Raw genomic sequence first — 22,727 nt, forward strand, 5'->3', positions numbered from 1 at the left:
GAGAAGTAGAGCTGTGGAATACACACTGAAGTCTCCCTACAGCTTTATTTTCACAAACATGCCACTTCTGTAGACACCCTGAAGGATTTCTAAAATGACAGAAAGTAAGATCAAATCTCCTACCTCTAAATCGAGCAGGCCAGTCCATTTGCTAGGAATTGCCACCATCAAATACTACACTGCACACTACATCTTCTCCATGTTCTAACAATTTGCTTAAACATTGAAAACTACAATACACATTTCAAATATTTTTCATGTTTTAAAGACATAAGTATCAATATTTATCAGAACATCAAGTCCAAAAATCCAGGGCAAAACATTATTTCTCTATACCCCTTCAAATAAAACCCATGAATGACTTAAAGTACTGTTTTACAATACAACTGTAACAAAAGTAGTTTGCTTCTGTTTAACAAGTCAGTGATTTGGGAGCTTCTCCAAGACGGTCATGGCCTTTTTAACCTTTGCTTTATTTCTCTCTTTAAGCTGCTTTCACAGAATCATAGAAGAGTTTGGGGTGGAAGGGACTTTTAAAGGTCATCTAGTCCTACCCCCCGGCAATGGGCAGGGACATCTTCAACTCGATCAGGTTGCTCAGAGCCCCGTCCAACCTGACCTTGAATGTTTCCAGGGATGGGGCATCTACCACCTCTCTGGGCAACCCGTTCCAGTGTTTCACCACCCTCATTGTAAAGAATTTCTTCCTTATATCTAGTCTGAATAGACTCTCTTCTAGTTTAAAACCATTACCCCTTGTCCTATCACCACAGGCCCTACTAAAAAGTCTGTCCCCATCTTTTTTCTAAGCCCCCTTTAAGTGTTGAAAGGCTGCGATAACATTTAAAAAACCTGTGTTGCTAACAAAGAATAATATCCAATAAATAGACATTTTGTAGTCTTTTGCTCCTCAGGAAGCCTAAAGTAATAAAATATAATCTACTATTTTCCATTAGAGAGAATCTCTACTTCTGTTCTACTCTCAGATGCCTGGTTATCATTTTAAAAAAGAACTAAGTTTTCATAATATATTATGTGCAGTTTCAAAGGGTTCATGGAAAGGCCATAGCAGTAGTCTGCTTTCATAAATCAAGAGCAAGATGCTGTAAGTCTGTCGTCAAATGATCTTACATTAAAGAAAAGATGGAAGCATTTACCTAATCTTACGGAGGCAATAACTGCAACTTAAGAAAGTGATTTGAAGTGTTCCTGACTATAACTTCAGATAAGAGGCAAAAGAAGAGTTTTAGTGAAGAGGAAGTAATTTTATTCCTTTTTCCTACTGTACATGATATTGAAACCCTTGGAACACAACTTAGCTGCCAGAAAATATACTTGGATGCATGACCAAAGCACTGACTCCTGAGTGCTTGCACGCTAGATCCAGCAACTGATTGCCTGGGAAAAGAGCTCCAATAAGTATTTGTATCTGAAGGGACTTTTTAGGCACTTAGCTGGAATATTAATCCTTATGCAATAAGCTATTTCATCATCAAAAAGAAAGCTTTCTACTACAATGTATTTCTGTCTCAATAACCTATAATTATTGATGTAACTTTTTCATGTGGGAAAGATGCTGGTAGCCACTGATTTTTTTTATTTTACTGGGTTGTTCTTCAACAATAATCGGAGTAAATTTCATCACGCATATTACACTACTGCCAATTGCTAACATACTGCCTAGAGTTCCCACAATTAGAAAACCAGCAAAAGGTCCAGTAAGGTTTTTGTGATGCAGAAATAATTCACTTGTGGTCAGCAGTAATCAGTGTTAATTTGGTTTACATTATGTTGATGTGACACCACAAGATTTTCCTCAACTACTAGCACAAACATTTGTCCTGCCGCAAACTGAAAACCAGTCATACAAAGAATTTATAAGTGTGCCTATGTTTTCCATGATCAGGAGTAGAAAATGTGTTGACACCAATACAATTGCCTCCAATCTTGTAGATGAAAACCTGAATAGATCATAATTCAGATGTCCAGGACATGAGAAGACTCAAGAAACTACTAAACTTAAAAAAATTCTTTTTTCAAAATGTATATCTATCAACAAATGAATTATGCCCCTTCCCTCCCATTAGTCATGGGCTACATGTTTCAAATAGCAAAATGAAGTCTGGAGTCTTCAATTAGTGCTTGCTGATAGAGTTGTCAAGTCCTGACTTTTCAAACTGAACAATATAAAAAACAAACTAATTTTATTCTTGTAATTACGGAGATGTGAATGACATTCAGATGTATCGATCCATTTGAAAATTATTATTGTAAACCTTATTACCTAGGGGGGAGAAAAAAAAAAAAAAAAAAAAAAACCTAATTGCAAGATCAAGACCTAGACCAAAAGCAGCTCCTACTGCTTCCTAACACTCCCTCATATGTTCAGGCTAGGTTTTTGTGCATTTTTTCCTACTCACTGCACTGGTTTGCATCACACAATGCACAAATCGTATTCCTTTGGGGTGATGTGCTGCAACTGCTAATGGACCTCCAGTTCACAGAACCAAATCAGAACTAGTCAAAAGTAAAACCCTTTGAAATGTCATGTAACACCAGTGCTAGCTCCTCAAACAACTGCATTGCTCCTCATATTTGCTCCTATTGCACCAAACTACTTGCTAATGTAGAAATAGTCCAAATAGTAGTCCAGATGTGCCAAGCAAGTATGGCACATCTGCTATACTTCCAGGTAACTGGGATTTAATAAAATAATAACAAAATGATTACATGGATTTTAAGTCAGTCTAATATTTAGTTTGAGCAGCAGTCTGAATTTTGAAAACTGAGACAAGTATTTGCACTTGCTAATTAAAAAGTGTACCTTTGGAGGAAGAAACTTAATCAATATGAGAGTTCTCACCAATTTATTCTGCATTTTCTTTTTCCTCCCCTAGAATCTCCTGTCTTCCCCCCAGATATCCTGTCTTCCCTGTTTTATCCTTTTGAGAGTTAACGATCACCAACATCCCAAAATAAGTCTTATTTTGTAACAAGACAAAAAAAAAGGTGGAAAAATCTGGAAAAGATTTGAGTGTTTGTTATAATAAATGCCACCAGAGATGCGTATAATGAGACAGTAGCCTAGAATGACAATAATAAATTGCTCTAAAGTGCCATTTGTTTGCTTATCACTTGTGTGGATAAAAGCAGTGAGGAATACTGTCTCCACAGCTCACAGTTTGCAAGAATTCTGAATAAAAGCAACCATACAGAAGACAGACGTGTGATATACAGTACACAGCTATTATTCGCAAAACTAAGTATTAATGGTGAACCATAATAATTATGTTGCCAACTGATCTGAATACAGTTCTTTATTTAGAACAGCTGTTTAAGATAGATTTTGCTTTTAAGTAAAAACTCACCTTACACACTAATATCAGCCACAATACTAAAATCCATTCTCAATCAGAACAAATAAAAACACTCCAAAAATGAAATTAAGCTATTTATGGGGTTCTGTTGATTCTTTTATTATTAGCAAATTGTCCCTTCAAAATCTATAAAGTCTGTTCTAACATTGGATGGTTTGCAAATTCCATGTCATACACACAAATAGACGATGGTTTATTTCCGTCTTCTGCTTGTCTCTCCCTTTAGTCTACGGAAACAATATTAGCTCACTAACCTTCAACTTTTTATTGCAATATCTACTGAAATTCTTAGCCTTACAGAAAGTTTTAAGTATTTCCATTTCTTAGCAGATTTTTATCTTCACAGACAAATAAGTCTGGAGCATCTTTCACTAACAGCGAGTTTGAGGCAGTCATCTCCCTAGCTAACTTAATGTGATACGTGGAGCAGCAGGTCCCTTCCCCCCAGTAGTCTCTTACCAAGTAAACCTAAAATACATTTTCTAACTTAGGAAGAAGAAAGGAAGAAGAGAATGAACAGGAACAGGAGAACAGAAAGAAGCTTTCACAAAGCAAGGTATTTGGTAAACGTATTTCAAGCACTGCTGCAGATGCTTAGGAGAACTTACAAGAAACAAAGAAAACTGTTAACAAGTAACAAGGGTTAATTTTAATGATTTAGTAATTCTAGTCTCATGTATACTTGAGAGCAGTGAATATGGCACTCTATTCAAAGATGACTGAGCCATTTCAACATAGCAGACAGCTGTCACAGTAGAAGAGGAAACTTTAGATCAATCTCTTATTCATTCTTTACTATATACCTTAGCAAAATGGTTTCATTCAAATCCTGTGATGTATGCAGAGATCGCTGCAGAAGTGGCTGAGAGGCACCTTTGCCTAAAACACTTTGAACTTGCCAATTTCACGTTGTTTTTTTTTTTTGTCCTGACATGAGAATACATCTCTGTAAGGTGACAGGTCCGATTTTCTGCATACAAAAGCCAATGCAATTATCACATATTTGACTGGGAAAAGCAAGTCTATAAAAAGCAGTGTATGATGTGCAAGGCAGCGCTGAAAGGAGCCCATTCATCACTGCTAAAACTGTTATAAGATCTCAGTGCAATATTATCCAACTTCTACAAATTCTTTCAAATCTACTGAATACCTATTATAGAAAGATGATCGTATTCATCTTCTAGCATTGCAGTGTAGGTAAGTTTTACAGTCTCGAGCACAAAATAGTTAATGGGCTAGCCATTGATTTTGCTGATAATAAAGCCTACTAATTGTCAAAAGTATTCTGGTACCTTTGCAGAATAAGAAGCAAGGGTATATCGGAAAGTCAGAGATCAAACAATTAAAACAAAAAGCCAAGAGAACAGCTGGAGGAAAGCAGAGATAAAACAGAAGTCAGTCAAATTTGTGAAGTCCTGCAAGATGCCCTTGAAAAGATTCAAGAGAACTCTGGAATAAATTTTCCTAACTGAATAGTAATTTTGTACACTTTTCCTGAAACATTTTCAAAAGGCTTGATTTTCAGAACTTGGAAGCACTTCACCCTTCAAAAGGTCAGAGTTTAGAAGCACTTCAGAAGTTGAGCACTCAAATACTGAGGCCCCAAAATGAGCAGTTGCATTTTAAAATGCAAATCCGAAAAGAAATTAAGCATTATGAAGAGAAACTATGTACTCAACAGGAAAGAAAGTGACCAAGAACATGCTGGTATCAGACAATGTATGTAAGCAGAATAAGTAATACATCAGAAAACAAACAAATGCAGATGTTAATATGGTTAAGGAAGGGGAAATATGAACTTCATACACTGACCAGTTAAATGCACACACTTATTAGAGACAAGGTTTTTATACTGCAAGCTGTACCCCCATAATAGATGTGAAGTTTCGTGGACAGATTTGGAAGACAGGTATAAATATGAAAGTTTTGGTTGATGCTACAAATAGAAGTCTGGCAAATCAGAAGCAAAGGGGGAGAGAGAAAAGGTTGGATAAAAATGAAGGTCCAACTAAACTTTATACAGGAATCTGAAAATGAGGGCAAGTCTGAAATACTAAATTAATCCATTAATTTGTTCTCTGTCTTTTAAACAAAAAGATCCAAATTACGCAAGGTGCAAGCATGCAAGTTTAGGAGAAAACTCAACTGGTATGGCAATATTTAGGTGTTCATTCTCTAAATGGAAAATATTGTTGTGGGCAGGGAGGAGAAAAGGACAAAGAAATCTTGTTTCCAGAATTTTCTATTCATAAACCAGAGATAATCCAGGGCTTTTAGTAGTTACTGGTACTATCATCTGACTCAAGCAATACAGACAGAAAAAAGCATCACAAGAGCAACATGTACTAGGTACTACAATACTCAAAACTTCTGGACAAGGATTTATGTGGTTTCAGGAGGCTACCGATAAAGGCCGAAACTTCTTCCTCCCTCTCTTTCGCTGTGGTACCTTGTTCCCTAATAATTCTAAATTTTTTAAGTCCATGAGGGACCCCCTGCAGGGACTTCAGTTCTTTGAGAAAGTAAGAGTGCCAGATGCTCCAGGTACCCCATCAGCATCTCTGCCCTCACCACAGGGAAGTGCAGGACTTGTCATGTCAGCAAGATACCTTCACACAGTCTAGATTCATCATTTTGCTGTGGAAAGAGTCCTGCTGATCGGTCAAAGACTAGCAAGACCTGGGCCAAGTAGAGTGGCATACGAGATTAATATCACAGATGACACGGCAGTACCTTCCCCAACAGCTCTTGTACAGACTGGCACCTGATCTTTGTTTTACAAAGAGATGAAAAGCTAATGGACAAGATATGCCAAACAGCCGTGTTTTTCATAAGGTCAGTCAACAAAAAAAACTGTCCGCTGCCTGGCAAGATAAACTCTTACGTCTTAAGGAATAAGCATTTTAAGAACTAAGGTGATAAGCGCATTTCATGAGGCTACAGGATTTATTTGACATGAATAAATCCTTACAGAAGAAAAGAAAGCTGTTGCTAGGAAGGAAACAGATTGCATGCTAACATTTTACAAAAAAGAAAAAAAGACACTAGGTCTAATAAAATTGGGAAATAAAGTTATGCATAAAACATACCTATTCTAATTAAAAAAATAGGGTTGATCTTGATACTCATTTTCATTTTCCAGTACTCCATGGTATCAGTCTTAAAGTCTTATTCTTACATTCTTGGTTTGTTTTGTTTTTTTTAATCTCCATAATGAATAGTACTAATTTGCTATATTTCTTCTGGTTAATATACATAGGATACCATTTAATCTCTAGGATTTTCAGGAAAAATGAAAGTTTTTTGAACATAATGAATTGGCTGAGGGTGTTCAATATAAGAACCCTCAAGGAAACAAAGAAACAAACAAAGGCATTTACTCTACTAGACCAGTTTTCATAAAGAAATACGCAGACCTTTGTCTTCAGAACATTATCACAAGCCCAGGCAATTAAATAGCATTAACTGCATCTAAAACAGTATTGCAGACAAAATCTATCATTTTTCAAAAACTCTATTTTACCTGTTTTCTAGTCTTAAACGTTACAGCCAAAAAAGTAATCCTGGTTCTCAGTTTTTTAAGAAGATAGAAAGGGAACAGTCCCAAATATTATTATTTCACACTCTGACAGCTTCCTTATTCTTATTTGGTGTTTCTTAGGAAGGCCTAGTTTACAGAGCTTCTTAAATGCTCAGAAATCTCAGAAAATTAAGAAAATTGGTAAAATTCTTAAGGAATTTTCTTCATTGCTGTGTTCTAACTTAAGAGTTTTGACTAATATTCAGTAAATCACTATGGAATATGCTTTGAAGCATGAACACAGTACTGACATCTACTGGTGGCTGGAATTATCGATTAGTTTCACATAAAAAAATGTTTTAAGTACACAGTGAAAGAAAATAAATGGACAACTTGTAAAGATTAATGTAAAGTAAATATGAATGTGAGTGATTTAATCCATTTTAAAGCAATGCAGATATTCTAGTTTCATTAAATAACAAAAATCTAACAGTTGGCTTCCACTTCTCATTTTACAAGAGGAAAATAATAATTAATGAATCCTTATGGACTAAACATCTATCGTTTGGTCTTGTGACAACAGGCAAGTGAACCTGATGATTCAGTTGATCCAGTCTTTTGTTTCTATACAGCAGTTGTCCTTTAAAACGCAAGGATTTAACTTCCTTTGCCTGAAAGTAATAATTTCATATGTATTCTTTTTAATGAAAAATGAGAACTTCAAATGTTGATGTGCGGAATTTAAGACACCTTCTGTCTCTTTTCCGTAATTAATATTATTGGGTCATGCCTCACAGTGGCCTGCAGTGGAACTGTGAGTTGACAAAAACAATCAAGACATGCCAAGTACATGCTGGCTATGCTCATTTTTTTTTCCTGTACATTGATGGCTTTCACCTTTTCCCAGATTTCAGGTATGAAATTTTTGGTGTGATATATTTCCACCACTGCATCTCTAAGATGCCATGAATGCTGTCTAACACGTACCTCTTAATATTGGAAAAGCATCACCATTTCAGCATTCCAATAAAAGAAACTCCTTAATTAGATAATAAAGTTTTTTAAAAGCCAGTTCAGTTTGCTCAAGGCAAAAGTACTCACAGGTACAACTCTTTGATTACAAAAAAGACTTTACCTCTCCCATAAAACGCGTATATTCCTGCCTCACTGAAACTGTTTATACTTCCACTTATTGATCCTTTCATCATTCATATTCTGCAACATCAATTACAGAACTCAACTAAAATCCTTTTTTTTAACAACTGAAGCCATAATCCTCTCTGCACACATTGTATCTGAACACTTGTCTCAATCCCAAAGAGGACTCTCGGAGAGCAGAACGCTGCAGAACAAAGGCTGTTCACATGACTGATTTCATTAAGGGACTAAAAATTGCAGTTAGAACGGATTTAATTACAACAGGTTTGATAAGCTTGGATAATGAAGCCTAAAACGTCCAGGAACCTGATTTAGGCACTCCAAGGCCAAGATAGATAAGATAATTTAAATCAGACTTCTTTTTCCTTTACAACAGAGAACGTGGAGTTGAAAAATAGGTCCAATAACCTCACAGCAAGCTATTTCATATCAGGGGATGTATGCCTCTCTTACTTTTTTCTTGTTTTTATTAAAGACAAAAGAAAATACAGCATTGTTTATGTACCCTTAACTTTCAATGTAAGTCTCTCAAAAACCTCTTCTCTCTAGGCTAAAGCTTTACAAGTAAAATTTCATGTTAGAGTGTTAAGTCAAAAGCAGACTTGTACAATGTGCAGCTCCCAGGCCAGCATGGCTCACCAGCAAGTGAGAGGCAGAGTGCTCAGTCTGCAGTGGGGTAGCAGAGGAACAAGGAGTCATTAGGGAAGGTACTGCACCAGGGAGGGAGCTAATACTGACGTGGGCAAGAGAGGTGTGGAAGACTATTGTTGTAGGAAGTAGGGAATCCTGTGTTGGGATTTTAACGTACACATATATTGCTGCTCTACTGCCACAATGCTACGGTTGTGCAATGAAATTCTGACAAAATCTACATTACAGCATCTTCATTGGATGTAATAAAGTACTCACCTAAAAATTATTCTAAGTATTGCTTAAATGATTATGTTTTTCACTTCATGAAGAAAGCAGCTGACTTTTTCTTAAACGCACACTACAGTCTTTCTTGTTATCACTTTTACATCAAATGCCATCCAAACAAAAACCATTATTATACAAAAAGGTAGATAGTTCAAACTAAAAGTATTTGGTGATACATCATGGCATACAATCAATAAACACCCACTGAAATAGTTCTCTTATAAGCACACAAAAGACAATTAATAAGATTAATAAAATGGATACAAAAAAGGCACAATAGAAAACTATATTTTTAGTAAAATGCAGTAAAAACATACATAACAAGGTGCAATCTGTATTATCTAAACATACCTTTCCAAGATCTGCAGCCTGTTTTAAAATATCTCTTTTTAGATCTTCTGCTCTCTTGGAATGAAAAGAATTACTTTGACTCTGGATGATAAATACAATTTCCTTTAATTCTGTGAACCAGAAAATAACAAGATTTAAAGACAAAAGAAGTTATTTTCAGTTTTGCTCCAAAGCTACTGAGAACCCAGGTGTGGCAAGGGAATCTATTACATAGCAAGCTATTTCTTTAGTTATACAAACATTTCATGAAATAATAAAAAGGCATAATTTAACAGACAAAAAAATCCAAACCAGTCCTTTTTAGGCTTAACACATAAAAAGTATGACACGACTAGGAGAACCACAGCAACAAAGAAACTTACGCCCACAGTTAACAGTAGCCACATTCATTAAGTTCCTTTTTCTCCAATACACCAGCACTCCTTATTACCAGAGTTAAAAGGTGTTAGTCATGGACCAGAATCTCCCCTCACTAGGCAATGGATGAACATGAAATGGAAAAGATGCTTCTTCAATAAAGAGCTTAAAACCCTACCCAGAAACAAACATCAGATAGAAAGAGATGTACATGAGAACAAAGAGGTACAACTTTTACCTGGTAGGACAGCATCAACACCTCAAATGTGTTCTCAGTGTTTAAAGGCACAATAGTTAAGAACTTTCAACACAAGAGGAGACTGTGAGAAATTTAAAAGAAAATAATGAAGTAGCTTTGCAAACATTTATGGACCCAAAAAGGCGCTTATTAAAAAATACAAGTAGGTGACAAAGGCTGATACCATGGAGAAGCTGATGATAGCCAAATTTTCTTGAAGATAGTAGATAGAATAATGTCTCAGGACTTTGAAAGCTAAGAAAAACAGACAGATTTGATCCCATTCAGAAGCAGAACATAGCAGAGGAAGAGAAGATGAAAGGAAGACGACAGATGCCCTTTCAAAAATTCTTAACAAGTTTGACCTATGCTGCATAACCCACCGAAGACCATAACTAAGTTGCAACGTATGAGATGAGGAGCCACTATGTTGCAGTTTCTGTTTGGTTTGCCAGAAAAGGCTGAACTTTATAGATACTATGCAGAAAGTGGGCAGACGAGGACATTCAGGGTGCAACAACTTAAGAGGTGCAAGCAAGTGACTGACCAATTACTGCCTAAGGAACAACAAGACAGTAATGATGTTCAGTGTTCAAGGAGATAAGTAAGCCGACTTGTGGGGAGGGTGGGCAGGGATTGAGAACTGCATTTAAATTCGGTCACTCGAGGTGACAGTCAGATCAGGCATAAGAGATAACAGATTCTAGTTAATTCAAGGAGACAGCACAGAAAAGGCTGCTGAGTTAATGTGTACAGATGACATCACTCCAAGACAAGACAGTACCAAAAGGAAAGAAATCAAAGTTGAAGTCCCATGGGATCTGCACAGAATGTCAAAAAATGTGGAGAAGGAACAAAGTGCACACCAAAAAAAAAAAATATATAGGTAACAAAAAAGACATAGGAGTCGAATTTCAGAAAAGCAGAACTTCGAGACCACCATCATTAGCAACACTAGGAAAGCTGACAGAGAAATTAAAGATATAAAACCTCTAGGAGAGCTTTCTAAGAAGAGTTACTGGTATTCCAGCAAAACCAAACTTTCAATGAGATACAGGAGATGTCAAATTGAAGATAGTCCAGGATGAAAGTTCAGTAGAGAAAATCCAGAGAGTCACAGCTGACTGAAAGCTGCCAGATTTTACTGCCAGCAATGTCTGTGTAAAGATCCCAAGGACAGAGCACCTTAGAGGAACCATGTGAAGCTTCTTGTCAGGCAGTAGAGTATTTCAACACTTTTAATCTGCAGTTTCACTGAGGTATAAATTCAAGTTTTACTTCACGCAATATTTTTTTTTTAAATGCATATTCTTGCATCGTAGATCAAGCCAACCTAAAAGATCCTAGTTTCACATCAAGATCTTGACCTCTAGGTTAAAAACACTAACTTGGCAAATAAAGTAGAATGAGTGAAGAACAGTGGAACAAAGATGGAGAATAAATGTCCAAAGAAGGAATGTAGTGGTCTCCAGGAAAAAGAGTAAAACTGAGCACATGATGAAGGATCACAAGAAAAACAGTGGCAACAAAAAGATCATTAACCCTAAATATCTTTGCTAAGATTATGAGAAGATTGCCATGACCAAGACCTGACCATCAATTATATTCCTTTGTTCCTCTGAACAGTTACTTGTTAGTTTAGACCTACGGCAGCTCAAAGCTGCAGTTAAATCTTTTTCTGCTTTTCCCCTGATGCTCTTTTCCCTCAATTTATTAGCTTATTCACCAAGACAAACTCTGAAAATGTCAAATTGTGTGAGGTTTCTGGTGATAAAGTTGCAGAGATGGCATAAGCACTGACAGATATCAGTTCCCATTTAATGTTTTTTCCCATGCAGCATTCCTTCATGCTCTGACCCACCCAACAAACTGCTTAAAAAAACCATGCACACTAAAAATGTCTGAATAACAGCTATTTGCTATCTAGCAAGAAATTTGCTAGATTTCCTGTGCAAAAATTAAAATCAGTGCAAAAATTAAAACTACACTTCAATGATGCTAGTGAGAGTCAAAGGGCTAAATCTACATGCACAACACTGAAAATATCCCCAGAGACAAAAAGTAAAAACCGTATTGCTTTACATAATTATTGTTTTAGTTATCAGTACATTTACAGATATGCAAGCATCTAAATTACACTGTTTCACTTATGGTACATTTAACAACAGCTGTGATATCCCACAATAGAATACTTTCTAGGAGTAGTCTATTAACTACTTTGGTGTTACTGCTTTAATCCAATGACAATAGTTTCCTCTGCTATAGACAATTTAAAATAGTTCATTAAGAGAAATATTCAGTGTATTAAAAAGTCAAGAGAAAGTATGTATAATTTTAAACACCTAAATTGTTTCTCAAGTTGAGAAATAGTCAAGCAAGCAAGACAAAGAATGGAGTCTTTGGGAAGCTTAATATCCAAAAGAGCTACTGATATACTTTATTTCTCTTGTTGTCTTCTTTTCTCTTTTATTTCCCTAACACATTTCCATACCTGGAAAATATCTTCAACAATCTCAAATGCTCATTGATTAGAAAGATACTGCAAGTTCACAGAAAAAAAGAATATATATTTAAAAAAAAAGAGCAACAGGAATGCTGAAACTTCCTGAGTCTTATCACAACCATGTCTCATGGCTAAACAGAATGGAGCCTTAAAAAAAACTTTTAACAAGCCACTAACTGTAATGTACATTTTAGCAAGTATACAATGACCCTATGCAAAATACACCTCCTTAGGAGTTATCACTAAATCAGTTCAAAACATGGCAGTGGGGAAATACTGCTATTTGGAAGGTAAGCATTGCAGTATAACGAACAGCACGAATGAACTACTTATATGACTTTTTTTTTTTTTTTTGCAAAGTTTATTGACCACAAAAGGCTGTTTTAGTCAACTCAAAGCTACTGAAAAATTCAAAACAAACATTTCAGCCCCCGCCCTCCCGAGAGTAAAAAAGCTCCTGGAAGAACACAAGATGATAATGTTGCCTGCTAGCCTTCCTCTGCTAGCCAGAGGTTAAAGCATTCACCCAGGATGCAAAAACCCCAAGTTCTCATCTATGAGGCAGTTTGGGCCTGAATGTAGGTCTTTGGCATTCCAAGTCAGTCTTAATTGTCAGGCTGCAAGTATACTCTGAGGTGGGTCTTCCCCATTCTCTCCTATTGTTCTAGAAATGGAGAAGAGTGAAAATGGCTCCTGAGATTCCTAATTACCTAACTCTCCTGAAACAGCGGGCATCTAGAACCGTGCCTCTGACTCATTGAGTGTTTAAACACATCAATAAAAAGGTAGAACAGGCATCCACAGAAAAGACAGAATTCCATGATGATTTATATACTTCCTGGAGTATGTTTGACATGGTCCAAACCATTTCTGCAAAAATCACAATTATGACTTTAAAACAACTAGGATGCAGTCTAACCACCGTCCTCTAATAGGTAAAAGAATGCCGCTGACATCTTTGCAGCTCTGTCAATGGTGCTTAAATCTAGCTCCTCTTTTCTTTGGGTTTTTCTTTCCTAAGAAATGATGGCAATAAAATTAATTTGTTCAAGGCTAAATGGAATATTTGTACAATGAAAAGAGGGCTTTCATTCCAGTGAGAAAGTACAAAATGTCTCGTTATTTAGTCAGACAAAAACTAAACTGCAGAAGCACTGGTGCTTTAACTCACAAACCAGAAACTCTACTGTGTAGGTCAGAAAATTCAGCTTCTAAGTTTAAAAAAATTAGGCCACTTGCATATTCTATAGGCCTTCCCCTCCTTTTATACCAACTCTAGAATCAACCCGAAACTCCACATCAGGATCCTTTAGTTCTTATATTTTGAGCAAATTATTGTAGCCTAGTATAAAGCTTCCACAGTTAAAAGCAGAAAGCGGAGACAAGTCTTTTCTCATGCCAGGAACCACAATTTGTACACGTTTATACAAAAGTTATTGGGATCTTTCTGGATTAAAGGCAGTGTATGCATACACATATATAGATAGATAGATACAGACACACAGTCTCATCCATGTGTGCGTGCTTCTTTATTTATCATATATGCAATAAGCATCGTAATGACTGATTATCTGGTTATGGCCTGCAGCAGAAGAACTGAAAGCCAGCCTAACTTCAAACACTCTCTCTCAACGCAGTTTGATATTTCAGATATTTCTATTTCCTGAATTTTACTAAACTACTTGCCCTAGTAACATCCAAAAAACCCCTTTAAAATCAATTCCAAATGCACCACATTTTTAGTACGCTTGTTTACTTCTTGAAATTAGAAATAATAGTATCCAAACTGCACACTCTTTCCTAGTTACGTTGTACATAAAGTATGTTGCTTACCACTTCAGAACTCATGACTTGTCTTAACATTTACTTAACCCAAAAAAAAAAAAAAAAAGGTTCATCACCTATGCATTTGCTCTGATACTAACGGAAAAAAATTATTTAAGCCTTGCATGTTGTTCTCACCCTTCCACCTAAACTTCCCTCACTAATTCCTAGAGAGCCTAGATAAAATGCAGATCTAGGCCAGGCAGGATATTAAAAGGACATAACTGCAAAAAATACTTTTGATCCTTTCAGACTACTGCAGGTATTTGCAGATCAGAGGAAGTATAACATCATCATATTTGCAAGAATCAAATGCAACAAAGAAAAGCCTCAAGACTACTTCATTCTTCTCTCATTTAACACAGACATTAAAAAAACAAAAGAAAGAAATAACCCAAACCAAATACCCTCTCACCCCGCATCCAAAAGCTAGTAGATACTCTTGTGGTGAGAGAAATATCTCCAGAGAGAATGACTCGACCTGTGTTGGATCTCAGAGGGATCACCTGCAGAGGGTGACCGTTTCCACAGACTGCAGGAGGAATCTAGAGAACTCATGCTCCAAAGCTCAGTGCTTCCTTGAGTTTCCAAAGAAGGTGAAGTCATTGTACACTATCCTGAAATAGCTAGTGCCTCACTTCAAGAAGAGATTTGCTTTTGTTATTCAAATATTCTAAAAGCTAAAAATACTGTTGGTCAGCAATATGGCCTATCATTTGGGGACAAATACACCCATCAATAGAGTACCTATACATCCACCTGAAGGGCAAAACTTTTTGCCATGGCGTGGCAATGATGACCCAACATTGGTAAGTCACTTTACTGATCTTTCAGCTGGACTATAACACATCCATTCATGAAACTCTGCACACCAGCCAATCCAGAAAGCTACCTCACATTCTGGGTAGACAAAGCAACCGTAAGAACATAAAGTTCAGTCTTCTCTGTATTACACTTGTCTTCCCGGTGACTAGCATATCAAGATGTTGATGATAGCTGTCTTCAAAGGCTTGGCTAAGGACACTTAAAGAGAGCCCTTAAAACTCTGAAAGTTAAATTACAGATGGTAACTCTGCTTCCTTGTTACAAAGGTACAGTTTATTTATAAAGGAGAAAGAATTTTCTTCTATAACAGTTTGAAAAAGAATGAAAAAAAATCACAGGAACCAAGAACATGAAGAACTTCATTCTCTGTTTCAAGTCCTTCCTTGATTTTACCCACAGAAATGGGTTAAAAGAGACTTAAAAAAAAAAATAATTCTTTCTTAAGGAGAGGAAGAATCCCATTAAAAAAAAGATACAGAACACAAGAAACAACATATTATGTCAGACCAATGGTCCATCTAGTCCAGTATATTGTCTTTAACAGTCGCAACAGGAAACACTATTTAGGGACACCACAAGACCTTCACTTTCTCCAGTGCTCCTCATACTCTAACAGCATCCGCAGCTATTGCATTAGGAAATGCCAGAAGATACACTGCTGCCTGTTTATTTCACCATACATTTATGGACTTGTTCCCTCTTGAAACTGCTGGTATGGTCTGCTTCCACTATCTCCTGTTAAGCAAGTTTCTAAATTTTGCTACCTGCTGCATAAAAGTTTGTCTGCTTTAAAGTGATCTCCTACTGAAACAAACAATAGATGGCAGATGGTAGTTACATCACTAATGTACTATTGTAACATTCCTAAATAGAACTTTCCCAAGTAAGGAGATTATATTAAGACTTATGAAAACTGAGCACTGTCAAAAGCCAAAAAAAAGTCTGTCAGTGCCTCCCTGGGGGTTTTATGAAGCGAGACCCATCAGGTCTGCTGGAAGTGATAAAAGCAGCAACCAGCATCTGGCTCTGCTATGAGATTCCACAGAAACAGATGAAAGAGCACAAAGAGGAAATGGACTTTCACTGACACCAGCTAAGGATGGGTGAACAGGGAAACAGAGTAACAAAGCTCCTATAGAAAGGTCCTGACCTTTCAATGCTAAAACGGGAGATTAATGGGACAATGGACTTAATTATTTTCCACAAAAGTGGTTATTTGTGTTAGGGACAGAGCTTGCAACTAAGCCCCCAAAAAGCCAACAAACAGAAAACAGATCTTCTCAGCACCATTCAGAGTTCTGTTAGCAACTCCACTAAAAGCATGGTAAGCCTTGCCAGTGTTCAGCTTTGATGTCAGAATGAACTCACAACTACTCAGAAACTGCTGCAACAGAGACTTGGTCAAGCTGGCTCTTTTTAGAACAAGCAGACCCGAGCGCTCAGGGTTTAAAAGGGTGAGAAGTACCATAACAGTCCAAGCAGCTTTAAGAATTGAACTGCTATAGTATAGCAGAGGCAGCACTAGGTTACAGTGCAGAGATGGCAAGTCCTTATCTCAGGTCTGTAAACTTTTTGCTGGAAGGACATCAGACTTGTTTTCAGAAAAGGCAGAAGCTTGCAGAATTTTTATTGTCATAATTTATCTCACATGTCCAGTAAAAATGTATTTTACCACTCAGTATCCTATTAATGTCTAACATGTTTCTTAAATACTTGTTTCCAGATATTACAAAGTTATTACAAGTTGTTACAAGTAATTTATAATAACAAGTACATGAGAGCCTAACAGAATGGTAAAATGCAGTTTCATGTTAAATTTTTACAAGAACTGCTACTAAGTATCATGAAATTTGATTTTAAAATACTGTGTACTACAAAAAGCAATGCATCAGTTTCATAGCGCAAGTGCACATTTTCAGAAAAACACTTAACTGTGTTAAGTTAATTGCAAATACAAACAAAGATCAAGAAGCTTCTGTTTGATGAGACTACATGAGCAACGAAAAAAAAAACCCAAAGTATTTGGGAATTGGCAATTAACTGACAATGCTGTTGAGCATTTAGGCACTGTTAACACAGTCACTTTTCAAAGCATAACCGTATTTTATTTATACTAAAAAAGCAGCCACAAGTGAAAACAAATACAGACTATACAGTACTTACCTCTGCTTATTTTTCTATTTGTTCCACTTTTTTCAGACTTCTAGAAGAAAGAAGAAAAAGCAAAATAAGGACATACGCAAAAACTCAAATATTTCTGTAGAGAGACACAGGGAGTCAAAGCATTCATCAGACTGTAAATGCATACATAAAGGTTTTAACTTAAGAACTAATAAAAAAACTAAAGTAAAAAGTTTTTCATGATTGAGAATTGAAACAGATATTCTACATGTTTGTATACTATCACTTAGACAATACAATAAAAGAATAAAAATAAAAAAGAGAGAATGCTTTTCCATGAGTCAATTTATACCAGAGCTCTTTAAGTTAATACTAATGACGTCTTTTTTTAAAAAAAAAAAAAAAAAATGCATCTCCTGAGCACAAAGTTTGGAATATGGAACTCTAATACAAACACACCTGTTCAGTGTGTAAAAAAAAAAAACCCAACACATTCATTTGATCCACTATCAAGCATCTATTGAAACACAATTCTTAAAAGACGACTCAAAAGCAATTTATATCAAGACAAATAAATATGAAGAGGTGGTTGTAGATAACATGACTTCACTGAGATTTACTCAGGTATCACATACATCAGTGATGGAATTTTAACAGAGTGCTGAGGAACACACAACAGTGACATTGCATTGCAGCGTTAACCAGGAAACGAAGACACACACATAAAAATATCTTAGGAGCATATTCAATTGCTTCTAAATAACAGAGGCTGGGTGGAAAGGTGTTGTTTAAGAACTGCTGACTGGTAGAGAGATAGGACTGGAGAAATAGCTCTGTGCTTCCTACAAAAATTGTAGGAAGGAAAACAGAGCCTTCATTTAATGCACAATTTCTCCCTGGTAACAGCACCTCAGTGCTTTGGTTTCTCCATATGTAAAATCAAGACCATCTTTACTAATTGCATAAGGGTGTTGCAGGATTTAACTTGGTTCAAGTCTTTTAAGACCTTCAGATAGAAATGCCATAAAAGGCACCCCTCAGTAATAAGGTCATATATAGGTTTTCCTCCCCTTGTGACTTAATTCCTATTTATAAACACATTTCCCTCCCTCTTTTTTTTTTATAATATGATATCCATCTAATCCTTTTAGTCCTACTTGCCTCAGATGATCTCTCCCTCTGTCCAGGTCTGACTTTTACACTGAAACGCATAAGCTCCAACTTCCTCGGTAGCCATCTATAAAACCTTTTCAAGAATGACTGCACTGCATCCATGCTTATAACCCTTTTTTGTTGACTGGGTCAAAGTTTAAAAAAATTCTTATAAGACTAAGTTATTTTGATGACTATACACAGTACTGCCATCTTACAGCTCAATATACACCACATTCTAAGTTAACCTATGTCATAAACAATGTGGGAAGATTAATTTTCTATGCAAACAAAAAAAGTATGTGTTTTGTGGTACACAGTGATGAACAAGCAGTATTTTACAATTAACTTCATTAAAACACAAAACAAAACAATTGTTGCCTGTTATATTCCTGTTAATGTTAAAAAAAAAAAAAAAGTGTTTTGGCCTGAAGAGTTCTAGCAGGCACCTCTGACTTCATCTGAGGGAAGGTTTTGAAACTCTAAAATAATAGGAAAGCTTTCATAAACTATATCCTGCATATGAATGATAACATTAAACAGCTGGATTGGACAGTAATGCAATTTGACAACCAGCAACTTGTAAGTAACGAAAACAGAACATTACCTAGTTTTCCAGATACACTGCAGCAGATCAGCAGTTTGCAATAGAGATCTTTTTCATTTATGAAAATTACTGTAGATATAGCAATCATCATCAAAACCAAAAATTACTTAGAAACACGTGTCTCTGACCATACTTCTATTGCATTTGATGTGAGCTCACTAGATCTAAATGGCAGTTATAGATTCTAAGTCTTGATTCATTCCAGTACTTTTATTTGATTTTCCTCCCTTAAATCTCTAATACATACACAAATATCTGTTACAAATACATACATATAAAAAAATGGGTAGACAGAAGTCTGTTAAAGGACATACATGCATACACACCTAACATCCATTATGCTGTTTAACAGTAGGGCTAGCTCTGACCATTAGTTCTTCTAATCTGTTAATTTGAAACTTCATATGCAAGCTTTACTTGAGCCGTGACTTGGGTAGCAATATGTAATAATGCTAATTTAGCAGAGAGGCACCCATTTCCCTCTCAATGTATTATACAAAACCAAGAAGAAAGGAAAACCTGTCTCTGAACTAATAAAGGTTATATACTCAAAAACTATTTTCAACAGCAATAACACTATCAACTTGTAGAAGCTATGCAAAACCGCTAAGTTTTTTTTACTATAAGTTTCTAATGCACTCTTCAGCTGATCTTGAAGAAAATAAATTTTCTAAATTATAATTTTGTTCCACAACAAAACCCAAAAAACCTAATTCTCTTAATACAAATGTCAACAGAAGTCAGAAAATCCAGCATAACAAAGAAATAACAAAGTGCTAAGTATAAGTTTATTCTAGTAATTCTAAGAAACCATAGGATACATTAAGATAGTAGTAATACTAGAAGAGTAGTGCCTCATGCAACTTGTGTCCCATTAAAGGTCTCTTATATGCCACATAAAACAGAAAGACATCATATGACATTTAGTACCACTGAAGTCAGTGATCAAACTAATCCATGTCACAGATATTAGGCTTTCTGCTCTGGTCTCTTCTAGATGATTTTATAATGTCTGTAAAATGTTCCTGCTCTGGCAATTAAGATTTATTACCTGCAGCACTGGTAGTTCAGTCTCATCTTCTGCACCTTCAGGAACTACACTTACAGCAAAAGCTGAAAGAAAAAGCAGATTTTTTTCATATTATAGGAGCTCATTTTCATGCTTGACAAAGTTCTGCAGCAAAAGAAAAAAAACAACATTTAGGTAGATTTTCACATTAAATGATACTATATTGGCAATAATCTTTATGAACATAAGACAGTCCGTTCTTACAGTATTTATACGTTTGCTGCCTGACAATTCTATTCCTGTACATCGCTGAAAAGATCACTCTTTGATGTAAAGCCAATTTATCTTGGCTTCAAGGCAAATAAATCCCATTTAAAAAAAAAATCAAATCTGTTCAGTCCAGTAGTTCACTTGACAACAGCATAATGTGCTGTCACATAGGAGACCTGCATTCCACTCTATCTTTAGGTTAAAGTTTGGATTACCAAAGCTTCACGTGGAACCACAGAAACCGATAGCAGCCGATGGAAATTTCTATCAAACTTGAGGATGACTGTCATACACTTTGAATGCCATCTTTGAACAACAGCCAAACTTGTTAATGCATAAGAGACCCAAATAAACATTTACAAAAAGAACAGAGACCCCAAAGAGCTAGTTTGTACAGACCTAGCATTATCTTAAACCTTTAATACTGACACCACCCCACGCACACATTTGTGGTTTGTATTAGAAAAATAATCATAAAAAAGGGTTCTGGGTTTTTGGCTTTGTTTTTTTTTGTTGTTGTTGTTGATGTAGTCATCTAATCAATTTATCTCAGCTTGCTCATTTGTAAAAGCAGTTCCATTTAACATAAGAAAGCTTTGCTAAGATTCTTCGTAAGGAGTCTTTTTCTTAAATGCACTAAAGATATGAAAATGAAAGTAAATTGCTATAATTTGGAAGGAACTCAAGATATTACTCATCATGTTCAAATAGATGGTTTTCCTAAAAACCGGGGTGGAAAAAAAAAATCAACAATACAAGTGGAGTGTCTCACTGCAAGTTTAAATTATTTATGGCTTGAAATTGATTTTGAAGTGAATTGATAGCAACTGTCAATTCCTTTGACACGCTAGAAACCTGGAATGTAGGAAAGCAAGAAGACAAGATTGTCCAAAGCCTGTGGTGCTCCATCTCTGATTACCTGTATCCCTATGTTCTTTCAACTGGAGACCAAATTTCATCAATTATGTTACATCCCTTGCTGACAGCATGTTCTGATCCTTTTCCTCCTTCTCTTCCAACATAACAGTACTTAGAGCTCCAGATAAGGAACATCTTCCCCTACACAAACCAGATCCACATCTTCTACTTGACACAATCCTAATTACAAGATCAATACAAAACACCCTTATTCCGCAAAATGTACTAATTACGTAGTATTAACCTGAAGAAGTATCACCTCATAAATTCAGCTTATTCGCAAGACTGAATGCAAGCATAATTTTCATGACTTTCAGTTTTTAATATGCAGCTGAGGAACGGCACACGAGACCTGAAAGAACTGTGATTGACAAGAGATGCTGCCTCTCTCACCATAACATTCAATAACCCATGCCACACTGCTTCTAAGATTTGTAAAATATTAATGTACATAATCCTTGAAACAAATCAAACAATACTCAGATAACCTGGAAAAGACAGACCTATTTCATACTATGTCTTTGAGAGCACAGAAGAAGCTCTTCAGGGAATCATTTTAACAACCTACTTCATCTTCATATTACAGAACCACAGAATTGTTGAGTCTGGCAAGGACCCCTGAAGATCATCTAGTCCGACCCCACCACAGAGCAGGATGCTCAGGACCTTGTCTAGTCAGGTTTTGAGTATTTCCTAAGACAGAAACTCCACAAACTCTCTGAGCAACCTCTTCCAGTGTTCAATCACTTAGAGTAAAAAAAAAATAAATTATTTCTCATGTTTAAATGGAATTTCCTGTATTTCAGTTTGTGCCAGCTACCTCATGTCCTGTTAGGCACCACAGAGTCTGGCTCTGTCTTCTTTACAGCCTCCCATCAGGGATTTATACATGTTGGTAAGATTCTCCCTGAACCTTCTCTTCTCCAGGCTGAACAGCCCCAGCTCCTTCAGCCTCTCCTCATGTGTCAGGTGCTCCCATCTATTCATAACCTTCATGGTCCTTTGCTGGGCTCACTCGAGCATGTCCACGTCTCTCATGTACTGGGGAGCCCAGACCTGGACACAGCACCCCAGGTGTGTCTCACCAGTGCTGAGCAGAGAGGAAGGATCACCTCCCTTGACCTGCTGGGAACACCCTTCCTAATGCAGCCCAGGAGGCTGCTGGCCATCTTTGCCACAATGGCACACTCCTGGTTCATGGTCAGCTTGTTGCCCTCCAGAACCCCCAGGTCCTTCTCTGCAAAGCTGCTTTCCAGACAGTGTGCCCCCAGTGTTCACTGGTGCATGGGGTGACTCCTCGCCAGGTGCAGGACTTGGCATTTCCCTTCATTGAACTTGGTTTTCCAAGTTTCTTGTTTGCCCAGTTCTCCAGCCTGCTCAGGTCCCTCTGAATGGCAGCATCAACCCCTCCTGCCCATTTTGTATCCTGTGCAAACTTGCTGAGGGTGCACTTTGTCCCATTGTCCAGGTCATTAATGAAGAGGCTAAACACTGCTGGAGCCATTGTCAACCCCTGGAGTGCATCATGCCACTGATCAGAGCCCGTGAGCCCAGCAAGTCAGACAGTTTTCTATCCACC

At 36.7% G+C, this 22,727-nt stretch overlaps 1 protein-coding gene across 3 annotated transcripts in view; it reads right to left on the reverse strand.

Moving 5' to 3' along the window:
* Positions 1 to 22,727, reverse strand: part of B3GLCT (beta 3-glucosyltransferase) — a 61,387-nt gene that overhangs the window by 33,137 nt on the left and 5,523 nt on the right. For all 3 annotated transcript variants that reach the window (XM_087758853.1, XM_087758854.1, XM_087758852.1), the window contains exons 2-4: positions 20,003 to 20,064; positions 17,235 to 17,274; positions 9,325 to 9,434 (exon numbers count right to left, since the gene is read on the reverse strand). In XM_087758853.1, the coding sequence (XP_087614979.1) occupies positions 9,325 to 9,434; positions 17,235 to 17,274; positions 20,003 to 20,064 (212 nt within the window). The remainder of the gene's footprint in view (positions 1 to 9,324; positions 9,435 to 17,234; positions 17,275 to 20,002; positions 20,065 to 22,727) is intronic.

This window comes from Nipponia nippon, unplaced genomic scaffold, assembly GCF_047370975.1.
Source record: "Nipponia nippon isolate SJK-2023a ecotype South Korea unplaced genomic scaffold, ASM4737097v1 scaffold_2, whole genome shotgun sequence".
NCBI lineage: Eukaryota > Metazoa > Chordata > Aves > Pelecaniformes > Threskiornithidae > Nipponia > Nipponia nippon.